The sequence below is a fragment of the Malania oleifera genome, chromosome 4, assembly GCF_029873635.1.
Source record: "Malania oleifera isolate guangnan ecotype guangnan chromosome 4, ASM2987363v1, whole genome shotgun sequence".
NCBI classification, from domain to species: domain Eukaryota; kingdom Viridiplantae; phylum Streptophyta; class Magnoliopsida; order Santalales; family Ximeniaceae; genus Malania; species Malania oleifera.
The window spans coordinates 105,059,093-105,079,617 of NC_080420.1; the positions used below are offsets into that span (position 1 = coordinate 105,059,093).

The 20,525-nt window shown below is 35.5% G+C and overlaps 1 protein-coding gene across 2 annotated transcripts in view; it reads right to left on the reverse strand.

Annotated features, from left to right (window-relative positions):
• Positions 1–16,141, reverse strand: part of LOC131152660 (PITH domain-containing protein At3g04780) — a 33,781-nt gene extending 17,640 nt beyond the window's left edge. For both annotated transcript variants that reach the window (XM_058104446.1, XM_058104444.1), the window contains exons 1-3: positions 15,899–16,141; positions 15,717–15,803; positions 15,477–15,600 (exon numbers count right to left, since the gene is read on the reverse strand). In XM_058104446.1, coding sequence (XP_057960429.1) covers positions 15,477–15,600; positions 15,717–15,803; positions 15,899–15,937 — 250 coding nt within the window. In that variant the 5' untranslated portion in view covers positions 15,938–16,141. The remainder of the gene's footprint in view (positions 1–15,476; positions 15,601–15,716; positions 15,804–15,898) is intronic.
• Positions 16,142–20,525: the final 4,384 nt, after the last annotated feature.

The window sequence follows — 20,525 nt, forward strand, 5'->3', positions numbered from 1 at the left end:
AACAGACGTGGGAATGAGATGTCATGGGTATCACATTCCTACGAATGTTTAAAATGTTGCGAACCAAACACCCCTTTAAAAGCAAATGTTGTGGTAATGTACTACAATTTCAAGCCATTGTATGGAGAAGCTTACTACAAAGGAGTGACATGGCTGCCTAGTACAACTTCAAGCACTAGATGAGTTACAACATCAATATGGCCAAGATAAAGGACTAGAATCACTTATTTAGAATTTTTTAACTTGTTGGTGGAGCCATAGGGATAGCCACATCTCAGCAAACAAATGATCACTGCATTCCTCTATTGCTAGGTTGCGTCCCTACTAATGTCCATCCTTATCGCTATCCTTATTTTCGCAAAGCAGAAATAGAAATGATAGTGAAAGAAATGTTTAAGATTCTGGCATAATTCAACCGTCGGTCCATATTCTTCTCCTATCTTATTGGAGAAGAAGAAGAAGAAGAAGGATGGCTCTTGGCAGATGTGTGTTGATTATGAAGCACTGAACAAGAGCATTGTGAAGGATAAATATTGTATCCCTGTTGTGGATGAGTTGCTAGATAAGTTGGCAGGAGCCCGGCAATTCCCCAAACTCAACTAGAGATCAAGCTAACACCAGATTCGGATACATGAGGATGATGTTCAGAAGACGGTGTTTAGAACTCAAGATGGCCATTACGAGTTCTTGCCTTTTGAGTAAATCAATGCGCCTTTCACCTTCCAAAGTCTCATGAAGGACATTTTCCGATCTTACCTATGTAAGTTTGTTCTCACTTTTTTTTATGATATCCTAATATATAGCTCATCTCTAGAAGATCATTTATGTCATTTGCAAATCGCACTCACCACTCTTTGTGAGCATCAAATCTAAATGCAACTTTGCTCAACCGCATGTGGAATACCTTGGGCATATTGTTTCCCAAGACAGTATTTCAGCTTATCCTTCTAAAAATATAAGCAACGACAAACTAGCCTATTCCACAAACAATCAAGATGCTAAGAGTATTTTTGGTTACTAGCACAAGTTTGTCAAGGATTATGGAAAAATTAGTAGTCTACTTACCATTCTATTGAAAAATCATGCATTCAAATAAATTGAGGAAGTTGAACAAGCAAATGCCAAGCTTACAAAGCACTTAATGTCCACCACACCAGTTCTTGCCTTCCAAATTTCAACACGGTTTTCATCGTTGAGTCTGATGCATCAAGAGTTGGCATTGGAGACGGACGCTCCACTGCTTTTACCAGTAAGGCTCCTTCTCCATCCAACATCAACAAGTCTATTTATGACAAAGGGATGCTAGCCATTGTATATGCAGTTACAAAATGGAGACCATATTTAATTGGCCAACATTTCCAAATCCAAACTAATCACAAGAGCTTGATGTATTTTTTGGAGCAATGAACCTCTTCAAGGCACGGGTAAAGGAGGAGGGTTGCGTTAGGTAGCTGACAGCCAGTGTAAAATTTGTTAGATCACTATGATATGAATCCTTGCCGAATATTTGTTGGGGCGTCCGCTACGAGCGACGCGTTGCACTTGAACCACCCGGGTGTAGCGAAAAGTGGACGAGGGTGGGCTAGGTCGTCGCCCCGAAGCGACGCGCCGTGTCGACGCTCGGGTACGATGTCAAATATGCGAGGGTTCCTGCATCATTCTGGACGTTGGCAGGTAAAGCTATTAGTTCAGGAACCTAGGATTAGATTAGCAACTTGGAATATAGGAACACTTACGGGTAAAAGCATGGAAATTGTGGATACAATGATCAGAAGAAGAATTAATATAATTTGCCTTCAAGAAACTAAGTGGGTGGGGGAGAAAGCTAGAGAAATTCATAAATCAGGATTTAAACTTTGATACACTGGAAAAGAAAAACATAAGAATGGAGTAGGCATTATTATAGACAAAAATTTAAAAGATAGCGTTGTGGATGTAACTAGAGTAGGGGAAAGAATTATAAAAATTAAGATGGTATTAGGACAAGAGATACTAAATATCATTAGTGCTTCTGCTCCTCAAGTCAGCTTAGCAGAAAATCTTAAAAGACAATTTTGGGAAGATATGGATAGTATTATACAAGGCAAACCAGGGACTGAGAAAATATTTATAGGAGGAGATCTGAACGGACACGTTGGAAGAGATAATAAAAATTATGATAGAATACATAGAGGATATAGATATGGAGACAAAAATGAGTCTAGGGAGATGATCTTAGACTTTGCTATGTGATATGATTTTAGTATAATAAATACTTGCTTTAAGAAGAGAGAAGAACACTTAATAACCTTTAAAAGTGGACAAAATAGAAGTCAAATAGATTTTTTTTTTAACTAGGAGGGTAGATTATTTACCATGCAAGGATTGTAAAGTTATTCCAGGTGAAAGCCTAACCACACAACATAGAGTCTTAGTATTAGATATATGTATTAAAAAATAGAAGAAAAATGATAAAATAAACTAGTGTAAGAGAACTAGATGGTGGAACCTAAAAGGAGAAAATATAATAAAATTTAAAGATAAAATGATCAAAGATGGTGATTGGACCATAGAGGACGGGATAGATACAAATACTCTTTGGAATAGATTAGCTAGCTCTATTAAAAAGATAGCAAAAGAGATTTTAGGTGAATCAAGGGGAAGATTCTCGAATAGCAAAGCGAGTTGGCGGTGGGATAAAGATGTACAAAAAATCATAAAGACAAAAAAAAATTTGGTATAAAACGTGGCAAAAATATAGAAACAAAGATAACTTTGAAAAATATAAGGAGGCAAAAAAAGATGCAAAAAAAAGCCGTTAGTGAAACTAAATATAGATCATTTAATAGTTTGTATGATAGATTAGGAACAAAAGAAGGGGGAAGAGATATATTTAAACTTGCTAAAGCTAGAGAAGGAAGAGCAAGGACTTTGGAAATGTAAAATGTATAAAAAGTGAGAATGATATTGTCTTGGTTAAGAACGAAGACATTAAAGAAAGATGGCGAAATTACTTTAGTAAATTGTTTAATGAAAACCAAATAGAAGGCTTAAACTTAGAATTGTCAAATGAGGAAAAGACTAAAAATATAAGATTTATTCGTAAAATTAGAGATAACGAAATTAAGTTTGCACTAAAAAAATGAAAAATGGGAAAGCTATGGGACTAGATAATATCCCAATTAAAGTTTGGAAATGCTTTGGTGATAACGGAATTATTTGGTTAACTAATTTATTTAATACAATTGTAAAAACTAAGAAAATGTCAAATGAATTGAGGAAAAGCACTTTATACCTATATACAAAAATAAAGGAGATATTCAAAATTGTAATAACTATCGTGGAATTAAACTTATGAGTCATACGATGAAACTATGGGAAAGGATAGTTGAATAAAGATTAAGGTTAGAAACGAAGATCTCAGAAAATCAATTTGGTTTTATGCTTGGGAGATCTACCACAGAAGCTATTTATCTTTTAAGAAGACTAATGAAAAAGTTTAGGGAAAAGAAGAGAAACTTGCATATGATATTTATTGACCTTGAGAAAGCATATGATAGGATACCTAGGGAAATTCTATGGTGGGTTTTAGAAAAAAAGGGTCCATGTAGTAGGTATACCGATGTCATTAAAGATATGTACAATGGAGTAATGACTAATGTAAGGACTATAGATGGAGAAACTAGAGAATTTTCAATCACTATAGGTGTACATCAAGGATCTGCTTTGAGTCCTTATCTTTTTGCTTTAGTGATGGACCAATTGACTAAGAGTATTCAAAAGGAGGTTCCATGGTGTATGTTGTTTGCAGATGATATTGTATTAATTGACGAAACTAGGGACGGAGTAGAAGAAGAGTTAGAATTATGGAGAGAAGCGTTGGAATCTAGAGGCTTTAGGATAAGTAGAAATAAGACAAAATATATGAAATGTAATTTTAGTAATGATAGGAGGAATATTGGAGACAAGGTTAAACTTGATGATGAAGAAATAAATAGCACTAGTAGATTTCAATACCTTGGATCTATTATGCAAGCTAAAGGAGAAATTGAAGATGATGTAATGCATAGAGTTAAAGCAGGTTGGGTAAAATGGAAAAGTGTTTAAAGTGTGCTCTGTGATCATAGAATACTCTTAAAATTGAAAGGGAATTTTTATAGGATGGCTATAAGACCACCTATGCTATATGGATCGGAATGTTGGGCGACGAAGAAACATAATATCCAAAAAGTAAAGGTTTCCGAGATAAAAATGCTTAGATGGATGAGTGGTATAACATTGAAAGATAAATTAAGGAATGAACATATTCGTGGTAAGTTAGGTGTAGCTCCTATAGAAGATAAGATAAGGGAGGGACGACTCAAATTGTATGGACACTTGCAACGTAGGCCACATAGTGCACCTGTGAGGAAGAGTGACTTAGTTACTGTGGAGAGTAGTAGAAGGGGTATGGGTAGACCTAAAATAACTTGAGAGAAGATAGTGAGTAAGGATTTAATATCCTTGAATCTATCAAAAGAAATGGTCCATGATCGCAAAAATTGGCAGAAAAGGATTCATATAACCGACCCCACTTAGTGGGACTAAGGCTTGGCTTTGTTATTGTTGTTGTTGTAATCTCTTCCAAGGAACAACAAAAATGGGCCACCAAGTTGTTGGGCTATGACTATGAGATTATTTACAAAAAAGGGGCCAAAATGAGGTGGCAAATGCACTCTCACAACTTCCTACGCAAGTTGAACTTGTAGCTATTTCTATACCTAAATGTACTACTCTTGACCAAATCAAGAAAAAATGGTGGTAAAATTCAACTGCTAGAGATATTATCCAAAGGCTACAAAAAGAGCAAATTTCAATCCCTCCTTACTTTTGGGAATTACAAGCATCACCGATCACACACTCTAGATTTCTTAGAACCTACAAGCGCATTTCTCAGGAGTTTTACTAGATGGGAAAGAAGGGTGAAATCAAAAAGTCTGACAGAATGTCATGTTTTTCAATGACAAAAGGGTGAAAAAGTGGCAAGTCCGGTCCTTCTACAGCCTCTTCCTTTTCCAGAAGAAGTTGGGACTGATATAGTGATATCTCCATGGATTTCATTAAGGGACTAAAATTTCTCATGGTAAATCTAATATTTTTGTTGTTGTAGATCATCTCACATAATATGCTCATTTTTGTGCTATAACTCACCCTTTTGTTGCTATAAGTGCTGCTTGTACTTTTGTTGAGAATATTGTCAAGTTGCATGGAAATCCCTAGTCAATTGTTAGTGATTGTGACAAAGTCTTTACCAACTTCTGGAAGGAGCTTTCTATTTGCAAGAAACACAATAAAATATGAGCACTGCATATCATCCACATCAGATGGGAGAACTAAAGTTATTAACAAGTACTCGGAGACTTATCTTTGTTGCTCTAACAGCAATAAATCAAAGGATTGAGCACCATGGCTTCCATGGGCTGAATCGTGGTACAATACCACTTATCATTCTATCATCAAGTTGACTCCATTCGACATTGTTTATGGCCAAGCCTCTCCAGTCCTTGCTAGATATTCAGTTGGATCCTCCAAAATTGATCAAGTTGACAAGGAGTTGCATAATTGAGACGAAGTACTTCAACTCCTTAGGGAAAATCTAGTTGCAGCTCCAGCTCATATGAAACAGCAAGTTGACAAGCATCGTAGTGAAAGGGATATATATGAGATTGTTCATTGTTTAATAAAGTTGTCTCCTTGGTTCTATGGGCCTAAAATAAGATCCTGAAACATATAGGCCGTATTGCTTATCATCTTAGCTTACCAACAGTTTCTAAGGTACATCTAGTTTTTTCATGTCCCTTGCCTCAAGAAGAAGTTAGACAGTGAGTTACTGTGCGACACCATTTGTCCGATATTGCACCTACTAGACAGGTTCAAGTGCAGACACAAGCAATCCTAGATCACCAAGTGGTCAAACATAGAAGTTGAAAAATCACAAAAGTTTTAGTTCACTAGTCCATTTACCAATTGAAGATGCAACTTGGGAAACTCATCAATCCTTGGAGGAGAGATTCCCGAAGTTTATTATAGCTCAACCTTGAGGACAAGGTTGACTTGAAGGAGGCGGTAATGTTAGGATTCCCATATCAATTAGGATTTCTAATTAATGTGTTAGGATCCCAAATCAATTAGGATTTCTATTTAATGTTATGATTCCCAAATCAATTAGAATTTCTATTTAATGTGCTGGGATTCCCCAATCAATTGAGATTTTTATTTAATGTAATGATTCCCAAATCAATTAGGATTGAGTTTATTAAAGGACTTGGATTGGGATTTTTACATTCCTAATATAAGTAGGTTTCCTACACTATATATATAACCCTATAGGACTTTTCATTCAAGCAATAACACAATTAAGAGCCTTTGGCTAATTTGGGGGGCAGATCCTCTCGAATTGATCAACCCTATTTTCTCTTTCTATTTTCCATCCTTTCAATTTCCCCAATTTCCCTAGCTAAAAACCTATGGTCTTATTAGCATGCCGCTAATCATGAGAAACTCAAGTAGAAATTAAGGAAGCACTACGACAAGAACTGGTTCTACTGCCACCACAAATGGTACAAGTTGACCTTCTCAAGCCCTCCATTGATCCTTTTCTTGGTCTAGAGATCTTGAATAACACAATAAGAAGGAAAGAAGGCCACCAAATAGTTATGAGATTTAGTTAATTGGCTGGCTCATAACAGGTTCAAAGGAAATTTAGGCACATATAACACAAAGGAAAGAAGCATAGAAGGAAATAAAAGAATATTGCCACAACCAAAAATCGATGTAACTGAACCATGAGCAAGAGTATCCTTAAGAGTGTAAAGTATAGGTTTTAAGAATTTAAATAAACTAGGACTACTCATCATATGAAAGGATGCACTAGAAACAATAAGGCAAAATGACGAGGATGAAGAGGTAAGAGGCCCAACTCTACCTAAATGGACCACATTAGCATTAGATATAGAAGACTAAGCTTGAAGTAGTTGAACCATGCAGACAAGACTGTTAAAACTCCTCCTAGGACATGGTAGATGATGTACTCAGCTCTACAGTAGAATCACCCTCGGCAAGAGGCTTATTGGCCCAAGTTGGTTTCCTATAGAGATCCCAACAGCAATAAACGGTATGGTTTTCCTTGTCATAATCAGTGCAAATGCGAGAACTGCCACCATTACACTTCCCTTACCACAATTGGAGATATAGCTGACCACGGTAGAACTATCATAGGAAGAAGTTTGAGAAGAATACTGAGAGCCATCTTGGATGATCCATTATATTCTAGCATATGCTGTGTCATGGATGGTATGGATTCATAGGAAGAATCTAATTGCAGATGGGTTGAAGCTTAGAACTCAACCCACATAAAAACTTGGCAGCCAAAAACTTTGCCCTTTGCCTCTTAACCATCTCAACATCGGAGCTAGATCTTGAGTTCCTCCCAAATATCCTTCAAAGTGCCTCTTAATCAAGTCTTGGCAAGCAAGCTCAAAGTCTGCCCTTGGACTTTCCTTTTGCGTTAATATACACATGCACTACTTGAAACCACAATAGGTAGTTGGAGGATCCAATCAAAATGATGGTTGTGACTTACAGGGATGCTGAAGCCCTCTCTGTAGCCATCAAAACCACCCCCTACACACTACAAAATCAGCGCACAATAGTATTGGGAATGAATATCACAGCAACTATTAAAATCAGGCAGCTAAACAAGCACGTGAGCAACACTTGGGAACTTCAAAGATCTAGAACTTCAAGAGGCAGCTCTGACCACAAAACTGAAATTACAATCCAACAGGGAATAACTCGGCCATGCAGAATATTATCCCACACAACCTTGGTTATTTTACGAAACATCACACTCATAGCAATTCGTGGCTCTGCGCTATTCCACAACCACACAAGCAATATATCAATATATCATTCCCTTTCATCCAATCTTCATAATTCTTGGAGTCCAGAGATGGGTGAATGCAACAAATACTTGAGAACTTCAAAGATCCAGAACTTCAAGAGGCAGCTCTGACCACAAAACTAAAGTTAAAATCCTATGAGGAATAACTTGACTATGCAGAAGATTATCCCATGCAACCTTGGTTGATCTATGAAACATCACGTTCCCAGCAATTTGTGGTTCTGTGCCACACAAGCAATATATCGTTCCATTTCATCCAATCTTCATAATCCTTGGGGTCTGAATCAGGGTAGAAAGCAATAAATGCTTCGACTTCCCCTTTGCATTAATATACACACACATTGCCTGAGATCACAATAGGTAGTAGTTGGAGGATCCCACAAATTTGATGATTGTGATCTGTATGTTAACAGTATGAAGTGCTCTCAAAACCACCCTTAAACACTACAATTATTTCACACCCTTATCGAGAATGAATAACAAAGCAACTATGCAGAATCAGGCAGCACAGACAGGCACAGAGCAACACTTCAGAACTTCAATGATCCAAAACTTCAAGAGACAGCTCTATCCACAAAAATAAAGTTACAATCTTACAACGAATTAGGCAGATCATAAGATTCACAAGCAGCACTGCAGGCACTTAATAAATAATATGGCTGCCCAGAAGCTACAGGCATTATTGTTGGCAGCAACTAGAAGCGAGTGCAGGCAAGAACAGAAAATAGAATCATGTAACACCAATTGGAAAACAACCAGCAACTGATACAAGCTTGCAGCAAGCAAGCACAAACACTGCATTAAAACATCTTCATAATGCCAAAACAAGCTAGTGCACAGCGGAACAGCACCAGTAATATCTCAAAACAGAGTATAACTGAGCAAATCACCAGAAACACACATCATCTTACCAACGATGCTGCGTAGCCAAACCAAGATCAAAAGAGACCCTAAAGACTCTCAAACCAACCAGAAAATCAGATTTGACAACTAATTAGGGGAAGATTTCTTTTGGGGGGGGGGGGTGTCTAAAAAACAGCTCAAATAAATCAGATTTAGAGGAGATTAATGCTCCGATACCATGTTGTAAAGTTAGAGATGGAGAAGAGGAGAAGAGAAGATAAGAAAAGAAAAGGAGAAGAAAAAAAGAAGAAAGCAAGGAGAAAAAAAAGAAGGTGACAGTTTCCTAGAGCCTTACGTACACTCCAGGTCTGCCCTCTTATATGTTAATAAGAATATATATATATATATAAATACATATATATATATATATAGGAGATTAAATGAAACAAATATCCCCACTCAAACAACCTGATTACTAAAATAACATATTTTCTTCTAACAAGAAGAATCTGGTTGGCTAAAGATCTGGCAGCTCTAGCCCAGTGCCCAATGGGTCTTGACTTTTGTTCAACAGAACTGGGCAACCATAAGGGGAATGTAATGGAAATGCTGCAAAAGTTTTATTTTTTTTTATCAGTTAAAGTAAATTGTACAGATCTAAAAGGATATGCACAATATGTGGGCATACCCTGAGAAAGGAAGCAAAAGCCCCAAGCAAACACCAATCAATCAAAGACAAAAACTGGGCATACCCAGGGCCAACCGGCCAAGAGAAACAGAAAGCAACTCAAAAAAGCCACAAAACAATCAAACCTGGGCATTCCCAGGGCCACAAGAGCAAAACATTCAAAGCACAAAAAAGGAAGTACAACTAAGTAATTTCCACCCAGGAGTTTATGAACCGAGGAAATTTGTCAAATAAAATTCTGTAGGTGTGGCTTTGAATTACTCTAATCATTGTGGCCAAGGAGGTAACACTTCCTTCAAACCTCCTTTTGTTTCTGAAATGCCAAATAAATTAGACCATTGAGGTAAAACAGACTCTTTTCGCAATGGCTTGTATACCAGTACCCTTTACTTCTTTGTGAAGCCATTTAAGGGCAGCATTAATCGTAGACATTCTTCTAGTGAGGCCTAGCCAGGCTTTAAGATGATTCCAAACTGTCAATGAGACACCACAATTGAAGAACAGGTGGCTCATGGATTCAGATTCAGCAGAACACAGGCAACAAAGCTTGTCTGCATCTTCAACAAGCAGCTTATCTGCTGTAAGAATTTTATTTCTAGCACGCAGCCACAGAACAAAGGCATATTTCGGGGTATTACCACTTTTCCAGATCACAGGGTGCCAGGCCACTTTATGACTTTTAATTCTATAGAACTGGTAAGCCAATGCACAGCAGATCTGATCACCAACCAAACAGCTTCAAAGTAACTCTTCAGCTTCCCTGCTGGAACTAACAGCTTGCAGGATATGATCTTTAATCTCAAAAGTTTTCTTGAAGAGAGAGTCCTCACGCTGCAAAAGTTTTAATTTACAGTTGACCTTGTTCTGAGCCTTAATTAAACATTTATTGCTTTGATTCCAAAGAAGAGCGGTGTGGACATTACGGATATCAATCAATTAGCCTTGTGAAAATGTCTACTAGATCCTGGCCAACGTCTTGACAAGCAATAGGAAGAGCTGTGGATGAGAATCAAAATTGCCTTCATTTAGGGGGAGCAAAATGATGGATGCAACTCTTCTTGGTAATGAGGAAGTAGATGCTAGAATTAAAGATAGGATTTCATATATTAGCTGTGAGCTCAATATTGAGAAAGTATTTGATCGAAATATATGCACATTCTGAATAGGATGGGGCTTGCCATGAAATGGAGATCTTGGATTTGGAGGCGTATCTCCTCAGTGCACTTCTCAGTGTTGGTGAAGTGCACTAAACAGAAAAATCAGGCTGAAGGAGGAAAATCAGTAATTCAAAGCAGAGAACTGAAAGCATTTCATCTGCTAATTGCAGATGACACTATGATCTTCTATAATGCTGTGTAGGATCAAATCCTAAACATCAGACACATTGTCAGCTTTTGATGATATTTTAGAGTTAAAATTAGACCTAGGGTAGAGAGATATTATCCCGGTCCGGGGTAGGGGTGGAGGTGGGGGTGGGGTAGTCAGAATGGTCATAGACTGGCTTGACTTTTGGGTTGCAGGCCTGGATATTGTCCAATACTCATCTTGGGCTGCCTTTGGGTGCCAAATCAAGGATAGAAGTGTTTGGGAGCCCATCATAGAATTGAGAAAAAGTTGGCAGGTCGAAAACTCTCTCAAAGGGGTCTAGGTTGACTTTGTTTGAAAGTGCATCATCCAATCTTCCTCTTTACTTCTTCCCTATCCCGCTTTCTGCTACTAGAAGGATTAAAAAGCATCTAGACAGGTGGATGTACAGTGGGGACAATTGGAGCACCTGCCCCACCCATTTACAAATGGTGATGAACTTATTCGAATGAAACTACACTGCCCTTACCATTAAATTTGTCTCCACTAAATCATCAACTTGTTTTAGAAATTACGAGGGGGACAGATTAACATTTAAAAATTATTGTGCTGTTTCAGTATCGTAGAAACTTAAGTACTTAGCATCTCTCACAAATTCTTTATCATGATCAAATTTTTCATATAATTGACTGTCAAATCCAAAATTTTTATTGTCCCTCACAATTCCATGTTTTATTTCTTCTCTCTAATCAAAACACAGGGGTCTAACAAAAATAGATGACAAGAGAAAGGAGAGATCCAAAATAGACGGTGAAAGTTTCCCTTTTTTTCCTGAGATAGAGAAATTTTTTTTTTTTTTTTTTTTTTTGTCTATGTGAAATGTGTATTACTTGTCGACCAATAATGTAGGATTGATAAATTTTAATTTATGGTATGACATAAATTTATACGTAACACATTTTTTAAAAATAATGACACTGCATTGTTAACCCCAATGAAAGAAAACCCTATTCATCCCTCCATCCAAAGAAGATTCCTATGAGCAGCAACACAGATATCTTCAAATATCTCTAGGCGAGATGGGGTATGTTTACCTTATTAGTTGGGAAGTTTCGATCCTGGATTTAGAGGTAATGAATAGAGCTCGCCTTGAAATGATTATGGAGATGTACTCAAGAAAAAACTAGTTTCTGGACAAAAGATAGTGCAACATACAGGGAAGGTCATAATGAGAGGAAGTGAAGATTGTTAGAAGATTTCATACCATTGGTTTATGGAATTTTAAGTAAAGGATCAGATGATTTCTTTCAAGTGCAGCCTTACGCTTGCTTGTTAATTTATGGCATGATGTTTATTATGTGGATACTCCAATTAGAAACCAGTTCTCAAGGCCACTCCAGTTGGATTTCAACAAAGATGCCTCGGTCTTCAATTTCTATCGAGGGAAGGAGATCAGGTGGGATCAGATTTAAACTTCAGAATGAACTTTAGGGAGGGAGAGATGGAGGAACATGTCAACCTGTTGAAGATGCAGTATAAAACTGGAATTTCTTTTTGATAGAGAGAAATTTTATAAAGAGAAGAAAGAATGTACAAGCAGGATAACTGATCCTCCTAATCAAAACAAAAAACCAAAAAGATAAAATACACGCTGCAAAACAAAGAAGAAGAAAAACAACAGCATCAAGCAAAGAAAGCCAGCCAGTCACACTTCATATCAGAAAAACTCACATTTTCAAAGCAACCTAACGATTAACTCAGTGAAACAAAAAAGACAAATCTGATCCCAAATCAAATGAATAGGCAAATCTTATCTCGGAAAACACAAGCATTTTTCTCCAACCAAAGCCCCCACGAAACACAATATCATCAAAACTGCACACCATCAAAATGCCCTCACATCCTTCTGCCTCCCAGACCCTCTAAAGGCAATCAATAAGAAATCCTCCAAAGAGGTAGGACACACCCAACACTCTTTAAACAGAACACAAAGTTTGTTCAACAAAGTCCAAGCCATAAAGCAATTAAGGAATATATGGGAATGCACCTGATTACTAGCATTAACATAAGACACGTGCATCAGGAGACAAAGCCTTAAATGGCTTTCTGAACTGTGATTATTAGTGTTAACTACATTAAGAATGGCCAACCACACAAAAGCCTTAAAACTTAGACGGAAGTGTAGCTTTCATAAACTATTAGCAAGAGGAAACACATGTGAGTACTAAATCAGGTAACTAAAAAAGAAATACAAGAGTAAACATCGGAAAACATCCAAGTCCAAACCTCAACATCCCCACTAAAGGAATAACAAAAGGAATCCAATAACATAAGAAAAGAAGATAGCTCCTCAGCTTCCCTACCATTGCAATCTCTATGGAAATGAAAATCTCAAGAAACAAGATCACTAACAACGCTCAAAAAAGAAGAAAAGGTGCATCACGATATAGAGAAAAGCACAACCGAAAGGCAACTGAAAATCACTGCTCCCCCAGCCAAAGATCCTCTATAAAATAAACACGACAACCATCTCCCACTTTTAAATTTAATACAAGAAATGAAAAGGAGAAATATCAGCGAAGAGTCACTCGTACTCTGGTCTTAGCATCCCACCCATATGCTTACAGGCCAAATTCACTCTTGACTGCTTTATGCCTAAGCCACAACCATTTACCCACCAACAGTATGTTCTAGCACCAAGTTACCAAGACCCAAGACCACCTCTCACTTTTTCCATCTCCCCACTCCTAAGCAAAGAAAATCCCTCATGGTCCTCCCCAACCTAGCACCAGTTACCAAGACCCTATTGCTGCTCACACTTAGACCTCCCCCACTCCTGACCAAAGAAAATCCCTCATAAGCCATAATCCTCTCCATTCTATCAGCAACCTAAACCAGAATCTTAAACAAAGAAAGAAAATAAAGGGGAATCAACAAAAGACAAATCTGGATTAAACTAATGCAACCCCCCCCCCCCCCCCCCCTCAAAGGAAAATTTCAATGCACAATAACATCCAAAGCACTCCCAAATAAGCCAAAAGCCACTCAAGAGCCCCATAACACACAAGCATGGCTAAACTAGAAGTCACCTTTGGACTCAAACTAAGAGCCCCTATACCACACTTACTCAAATTAACCATGGTTCCTGAGAACAACTCAAAAACCTGCAAAAATAGCAAGAATATTGCAAGGAGAGGAAAATGAAATCTGCTGGATTCATACAAAATTTGTTGGGGCAGTCAAGTTGTTAGGAAAGCAGGGGTGGAAAATCAAAGTTCCTTCCAAAGTGGCTCTTTTACTTGGGAAACCGCATAGGAAAGAATTTTAATAATTTATAGTTTGATGAAAGAGGAATTTGTATAGTAAATAGGTGCTTTTAGAGCAACAAACCAGGTGAAGCCTCTCCTTCATTGTATCTGGGCCAGAGCCATGTGGAATCTTGTTTATACCAACCTTGTTAGCAAATGGGTGGTAGCATAGATGGTGGGGGCTAAATTACATGCCTGGAAGGTTGTTTCAAAGGAAAGTAGGGAATGAATTGTGAGATGCTATCCATGGATCAGGAGTTCAGGATCTTATCAAGAGAAAGGAGTGCAAAAGATTTTATGGGAGTTGAAACCTCTCCGGAAGTTCTGAAGCTGAAGTGACAATCTATTTTGTTTTTTTGGCTAAATGTCTCCTATTGTAACCATTTTGTTTCTCTGCTTGATTTTATAGAGCCTTCCATTGTGGCTGTAAATCATTTTATTTTTACTGCTTATGTACTGTAGTGAATTCTCATTGAAGTCCTTCATATACCTTTTTTTCATATCAAAAAAATAAAATGAAAAATGAAAATCATATCCAGAGGGTCAACTGTGCCTGACAATAGATTAATCACAAAAAGGAGAAAATCATTTACACCACCCAAGGTACACCTATTGTTAGAAACAGCCCCCCTAAATTTCTAAAAGTGACACTTAAACGGCTCCAATTATCTCTTTTTGTTACAAAAGACCCCTTCCTTTAACAAATAGCCATTAAATTTAACAAAAGACCCCTTCCTTTAACACATAGCCATATGAGTAATTAATGAATTTATTCAAACAAAATTATCCTTCTATACAATAAAGCAAATGGCGAGCTATTATTCCATTTGTAGAAAATAATAAAAATTAAATTTCACACAGTGAGAATTTTTTCAAGAAACGTGATCAGATCATCCTAGAAGGAAGGCTATAAGAGTTATGATATTGATAGCCCCTTAAACAAATCATAAAAATTAAGCATAAATTACGTAATTAAATATATATAGAGATTATGGGCTTACATTCCTTTTAACATGTAAAATAAAATTGTTCCTATATTTGGCTTGTAAGCATTTTAACTTCTCATAATTGAAAATTGAGAAATTTGTTCTTTGCTTTGTTTATTAGACATTAAAAAAAAAGTGATTTTTTATCCAAGAAAAGTGACTAATTGATCATTTATGATCAGACATGTATAGTGCAGCGGCATGAGTTTCCTCCAAACAAATAAAAATTGATTGAAACATAAACAATCTCTCAACTAACAGTAAATAATTTTGATACTCTTTATGCTTGTGACCGTTTGTAGATACATTCATACAACTACGCTACACAGGAATGCATTCATACATACATGCATGATATAGAACAAATTAAAACATACATAAATCACACAACTATAAACAAATAAAACGAAAAATGAGGGTGATACCATCATCTTCAGGGCCTTTGATGAGAATAGAATGGAGTTTGACGACTTGGGTGAAAGGTATATATATCAAAAGCTGCTCGTCTGCATCGCTTTCAAGATTCAAATCATCGTTTTCTCTCTCAGTCTATAGTCGACCAAAAATACAAGAATTACGAAAACCCGTTAAACCCTAACAACCTTTCAAGAAAAAATACAAAATAAAAAAGAAAAACCTAAAATGAGGTTGTGAAGGAATGTTGCCTGTTGGAGAGCGTTGGAGAGAGAGTGAGTGGTGCTTTGGTTGAGGCATTCGACGCCAGCCCAGTACACAAAGCTCAGTAGATCAACCTGCCAATACCATATATATCAGATTGAGAGCGTGCGTGCGTGTGTGTGTGTGTGTGTGTGTGTGTGTGTGAGAGAGAGAGAGAGAGAGAGAGTACATGGCCTCTTTGAACTGCACTGGCAGATTCGGTGGACATGGCCGATGAATGAGTGAATGATCACAGTTCAACGGAAGGACGGGGAGAAACTTGGGAAGTGGAATACTGAACTTGAGACTTGAGAGAGAGAGAGAGAGAGAGAGAGACAGAGAGAGAGGGGGGGCGGGGGGAATATGGCGTTTTATTTGTAATGGATATTTCACGGCTAGCACAACAAGCGCAACACTTGCGAATTCTTAGAACATTGTTACAAATGAGATTGAAGTCCGATTTAATTAATAATTACTTAAGTTGGTTTGCAAAAATATTAGCTACTTGTGCATATATTTAAAAAATAGATAAAATTCAACAATATTCTCTGAATTTTTTAAATATGACACTTTATCCTTAATTTTGAATTTATTAATAATATAAATCCTCCTTTAGTTGACTGTTAATTAACCATTAAGTATATGTAAAAAAATAAATTTTTATTCTTAATAAAATAATTTTTTTAAATGATACTGGCTTAAATAAATTAAATTCAAAAAAATTGACAAATGTAATGTCATAAAAACTAAACAAATGAATTATAATTTACTAGTTCAATCGCTTTTGATCAATTAATTGACATAAATATGATAAAATAATTTAATTATTATTTTTATTATTTTTAAAAATAAATTAAATTAAAAAATTAGTTAGTATAATGTCTTGAAAGCTGAATAAACAAAGTAGAAATCTAACCAATTCTTGAATTGAGCAGTTTGTCGACCGATTACTTTAGATCAATCAATTGAGACATAAACATGATAAAATAATTTTATTATTATTTTTAAATTTTAAAAATATATATATAAAAATTAAAATTACTAATAAATCATAAAAATGTCTAGTAATTATAGCATTACATAATGATGTTAGATTTAATGTCATAAAAAATTTTGACTAAACACATTATAAAACAAATAAAACATAATTCAATATTTTAAAATTCAAGTAACCTATTAACCATAATGCTAAAAAAAAAATAAACTAAAATTTCAAAATTTAAACTCATAAATTAAAATTATAAAGTTTAATGGTTGTTGATCTTTATGTAAAATATGAGTGCTAAATAGATAAAAAAAAAATGCCTAAATTTTTATTAATTGATTAACTTTTGATCTAACCAATTCACCAATCTTTTTAAATTTTAATCAAGCTACTATTTTATTAAATACGAATTCAATTAGACTTAGAAAACACGTGACAATTTGATCAATCAGTTGATATGAGTTGATTTTTAAAACTAAATTTTAATTTTAAAATTATATTTCATCATTTAATTTTCATGTAAATTGTATATAACAATTTTTGGAACAATTAAATTGTATAAGTGTTTTTCTAAATTATCAAATTATTTATTTTACATATATTCTTAAATTTTAAAAAATAATAATTTAATTATGTTGTCATACTTATGTCAACTGGTTGACCTGAACTAATCGAGTGGTTTAGGTGTCCAATTTATTTATGAGATCAAGTTACAAAACATATTCTACTTAACTGAACAATTTTTTTTTTAACTTTATTCATTAAGTTAATGTCATTTTTTAAGCAATCTAATCACTAGCGCATAAAAATTGACAAATTTATCATTTTATTTATTTTTTCATATATATTTAATGGTGACTAACGGTCAACTAGCAGAAGTTTTATCTTGTCACAAAATTTAAATTTCAAGAGATTTTTTTGTAGTTTTCAAAAATACAAGGAGTGGAGTGTTATTTTCACAAAACTCATAGGGTGTTGCTGGATTTAACCCTTAAAAAAAAGGTATTAATTACTTTGAACCTCAAATAATATCAGAGTTTTAAGTTTAAGTCCAATTGCTTCTCTATTTGTTTCTTTATTTTTTTATATTTAAAAAAGGTTAAATTGACTCATTGCTTAATCCAAATAAGGTTGTTGACTTTTTGAGTCCTATCCCATTTTAATAATGACAAATTATAACATCTCATTTGTGCACTAAATATTTGAATAGGTTTATGTTTCTGTGAGCACAAATGACCGATGCAAAACGAAAGTCATGAAGCACTTAAACGCACACATATCTTGGCACAATCCATGGGAATCAGAAGAGCAAAAGTTTGAAGACTTGTGTTTTTCAGTTGTAATGTTTATAGGTTTCAATTGTATATGCATATCATTTGATTTAATGTGAAGCTCACCATTGACCTTAGACTGACCTTAAAAACTTAAACTTTTCATGGAAAATGTTTTTACTTAAAAAGTTAAACTCATACTAGTGCATAAGATATCAAAATGAGTTTTAAAGGCACTTTCATATACAAGATATCTTATGGTCTTTCGAAGAATCATTAGGACATGTTTTAATCACCATTAGACTCAATATATTTTATATACACTTGTCCTAGCATGGGTTAAGTCATTAGAAGGCGTATTAGTATGAAAAATAAGGGATTAGTCGACTATTCGAGTGCATTCGTCGACTAATATATCTAGTAGCCTTAATGAGAATCTGTCCAGACTAATCGTCGAAGAATGGGGTCGAGTCATCGACGAATGGGGCTAACTCGTCGACGAATGAAAGAGACTCGTCGATGAATTTTTCCAGTAGGCAAATGTGATTTTCAGCCCAGGTGACTCGTCGACGAAAAGGGATGATTCGTCGACAACTCAAGGTCACTTGTCGACGATTGGGTGCAATTCATGAACGATTAACATCGAGACCTGAACAGCAATGGCTGGAAAACAGTTAGTTTTCAAAATAAACATATATTTTAAAGCCCCAACGGTCATATAACAGATATATCTTGGTTTTGGCTATAAATACCTTGCCCAATCACTTGGAGAAGGTTAGAAAAATATATTACAAGCATATTTGATTACTCTTTGATTCTTACTCATATTTTATACTCATTTTGAGCATTAAACTCATTTTTCTCCTACTTTAACTTTGAAAATTTTTTTTAGGAAAATCTTTTGACATTTTCTTGAAAGCCTTGAGCATATATCCACTCATATATATTGATTCAAATACTTCTTACTCTTTATAGTGCAAAGGTCAAATTTTGAGAAAATCATTTTCCATACTCTCACTTACTTGCAAAATATTTTTGAGAGGAATATCATACTCTACCAAGCTTCATATTTTAAATCATTTGAAAGTGCATTTAGAAATATTTTTCATTGTACAAATCAACTCTTGAAGGAATATTCAGTGTATGCAAATTTATTTTTCAAATCATCTGTATTTGTGGTTTGGGTTGTGAACCGTGCCAAGTGAGGGTATATCACTTGGAGAGGTATCTCCGCCTAAAAGGAGGGATTATAGTTGTGAACTGTACCGAGTGAGGGGATTACTCGGAGAGGTGGCTCCGCCTATAAGGAGTGTTGTAACGGGTGGCTCCGCCCAAGTGAAGGAGTGTGTATAAAGTGGTTTCGCCTTTTTTGAAGGAGTGGATAGTGGAAATCTTCAAGTGGTTTGTTTGAGGCGAGGACGTAGGCGGGGATAGCCGAACCTCGTAAAAATCTCGGTGTCGATCTCTTTTTCCCTATACTTTTTATATTTTCGCACTTGTATGATTATTTATATATTGTTGTGATTGTTTTACACACACGTCTTTAATTTTGTTTGGGATATTATTTGTGAATTAGTTAAATAATTATAAAAAAATTTTAAAAATCCAATCCACCCCCCCCCCCATGGAATTACACAAATCCTCACAATTGGTATCAGAGTCCGGTTGTAATAAGTTTAACCGTTTTTGTATAAAGATTGCATGACTCACATTGGTGTATTCCCGTTTTGTGAGGGTCGATCTTTCTCAAGGCCTCCATTGTTTTGGGGTATAGATTGCATCGCTTAGAAACAAAGAATGATCACTTTTGTTTAAACTGTTGATTGGAGGGATTGAAAAGTGATCGATCAAGGGGACTATATTCCCATAAAAAACTATTCAAAATATATAGTTTCATAAACTAGAAAAATGAGATGAATGAGCATGATATAAATTTAATGCAAATCAATTATAGTGCCATGAACATGTTATGTTGTGCTCTAGATACTAATGTTTTTAAAGAAATCATGACATGTCAAAATGCTAAGGCTATTTGGGAGGAACTCAATAAGAAGTATGGAGAAATCGAGAAAGAGAAGGCCACCACTCCAAATGATTCGAGCTCAAAAGATCAAGAAGGAAAAACTTGTTGCTTTATAGCTTTGACTAATGAAGAGGTACATTCCTCGCCTTCTACTTCATTAAATGATTTGTACAATGATTCTTGTAATGTATCTTGTGATAAATCTAGTAGTGAATCATGTGATGAATCCTGTGATGATAGCATCCCCACTTATAAGGAACTTCAAAAGGAATATATTAGGACTCATAAGTTTCTTGTTAAAATAAATAAACGATATACTTATTCGAAAAACAAGAATGAAACATCAATGAAAGAATTAGAATTTAAAATTCTTGTTGAAAAAGAAAAAGACTTGAAAATCAAGAGGTTAGAAAACAAGAATGAAAAAGTGGTGAAAGAACTGGAAGATCTAAGATCCCAAATTTCCATTGAAAATGAGAAGGATCTGTATATTTATTAACTTGATAAGAAAATTAACAAGATGGCTAAAGAACTTGTA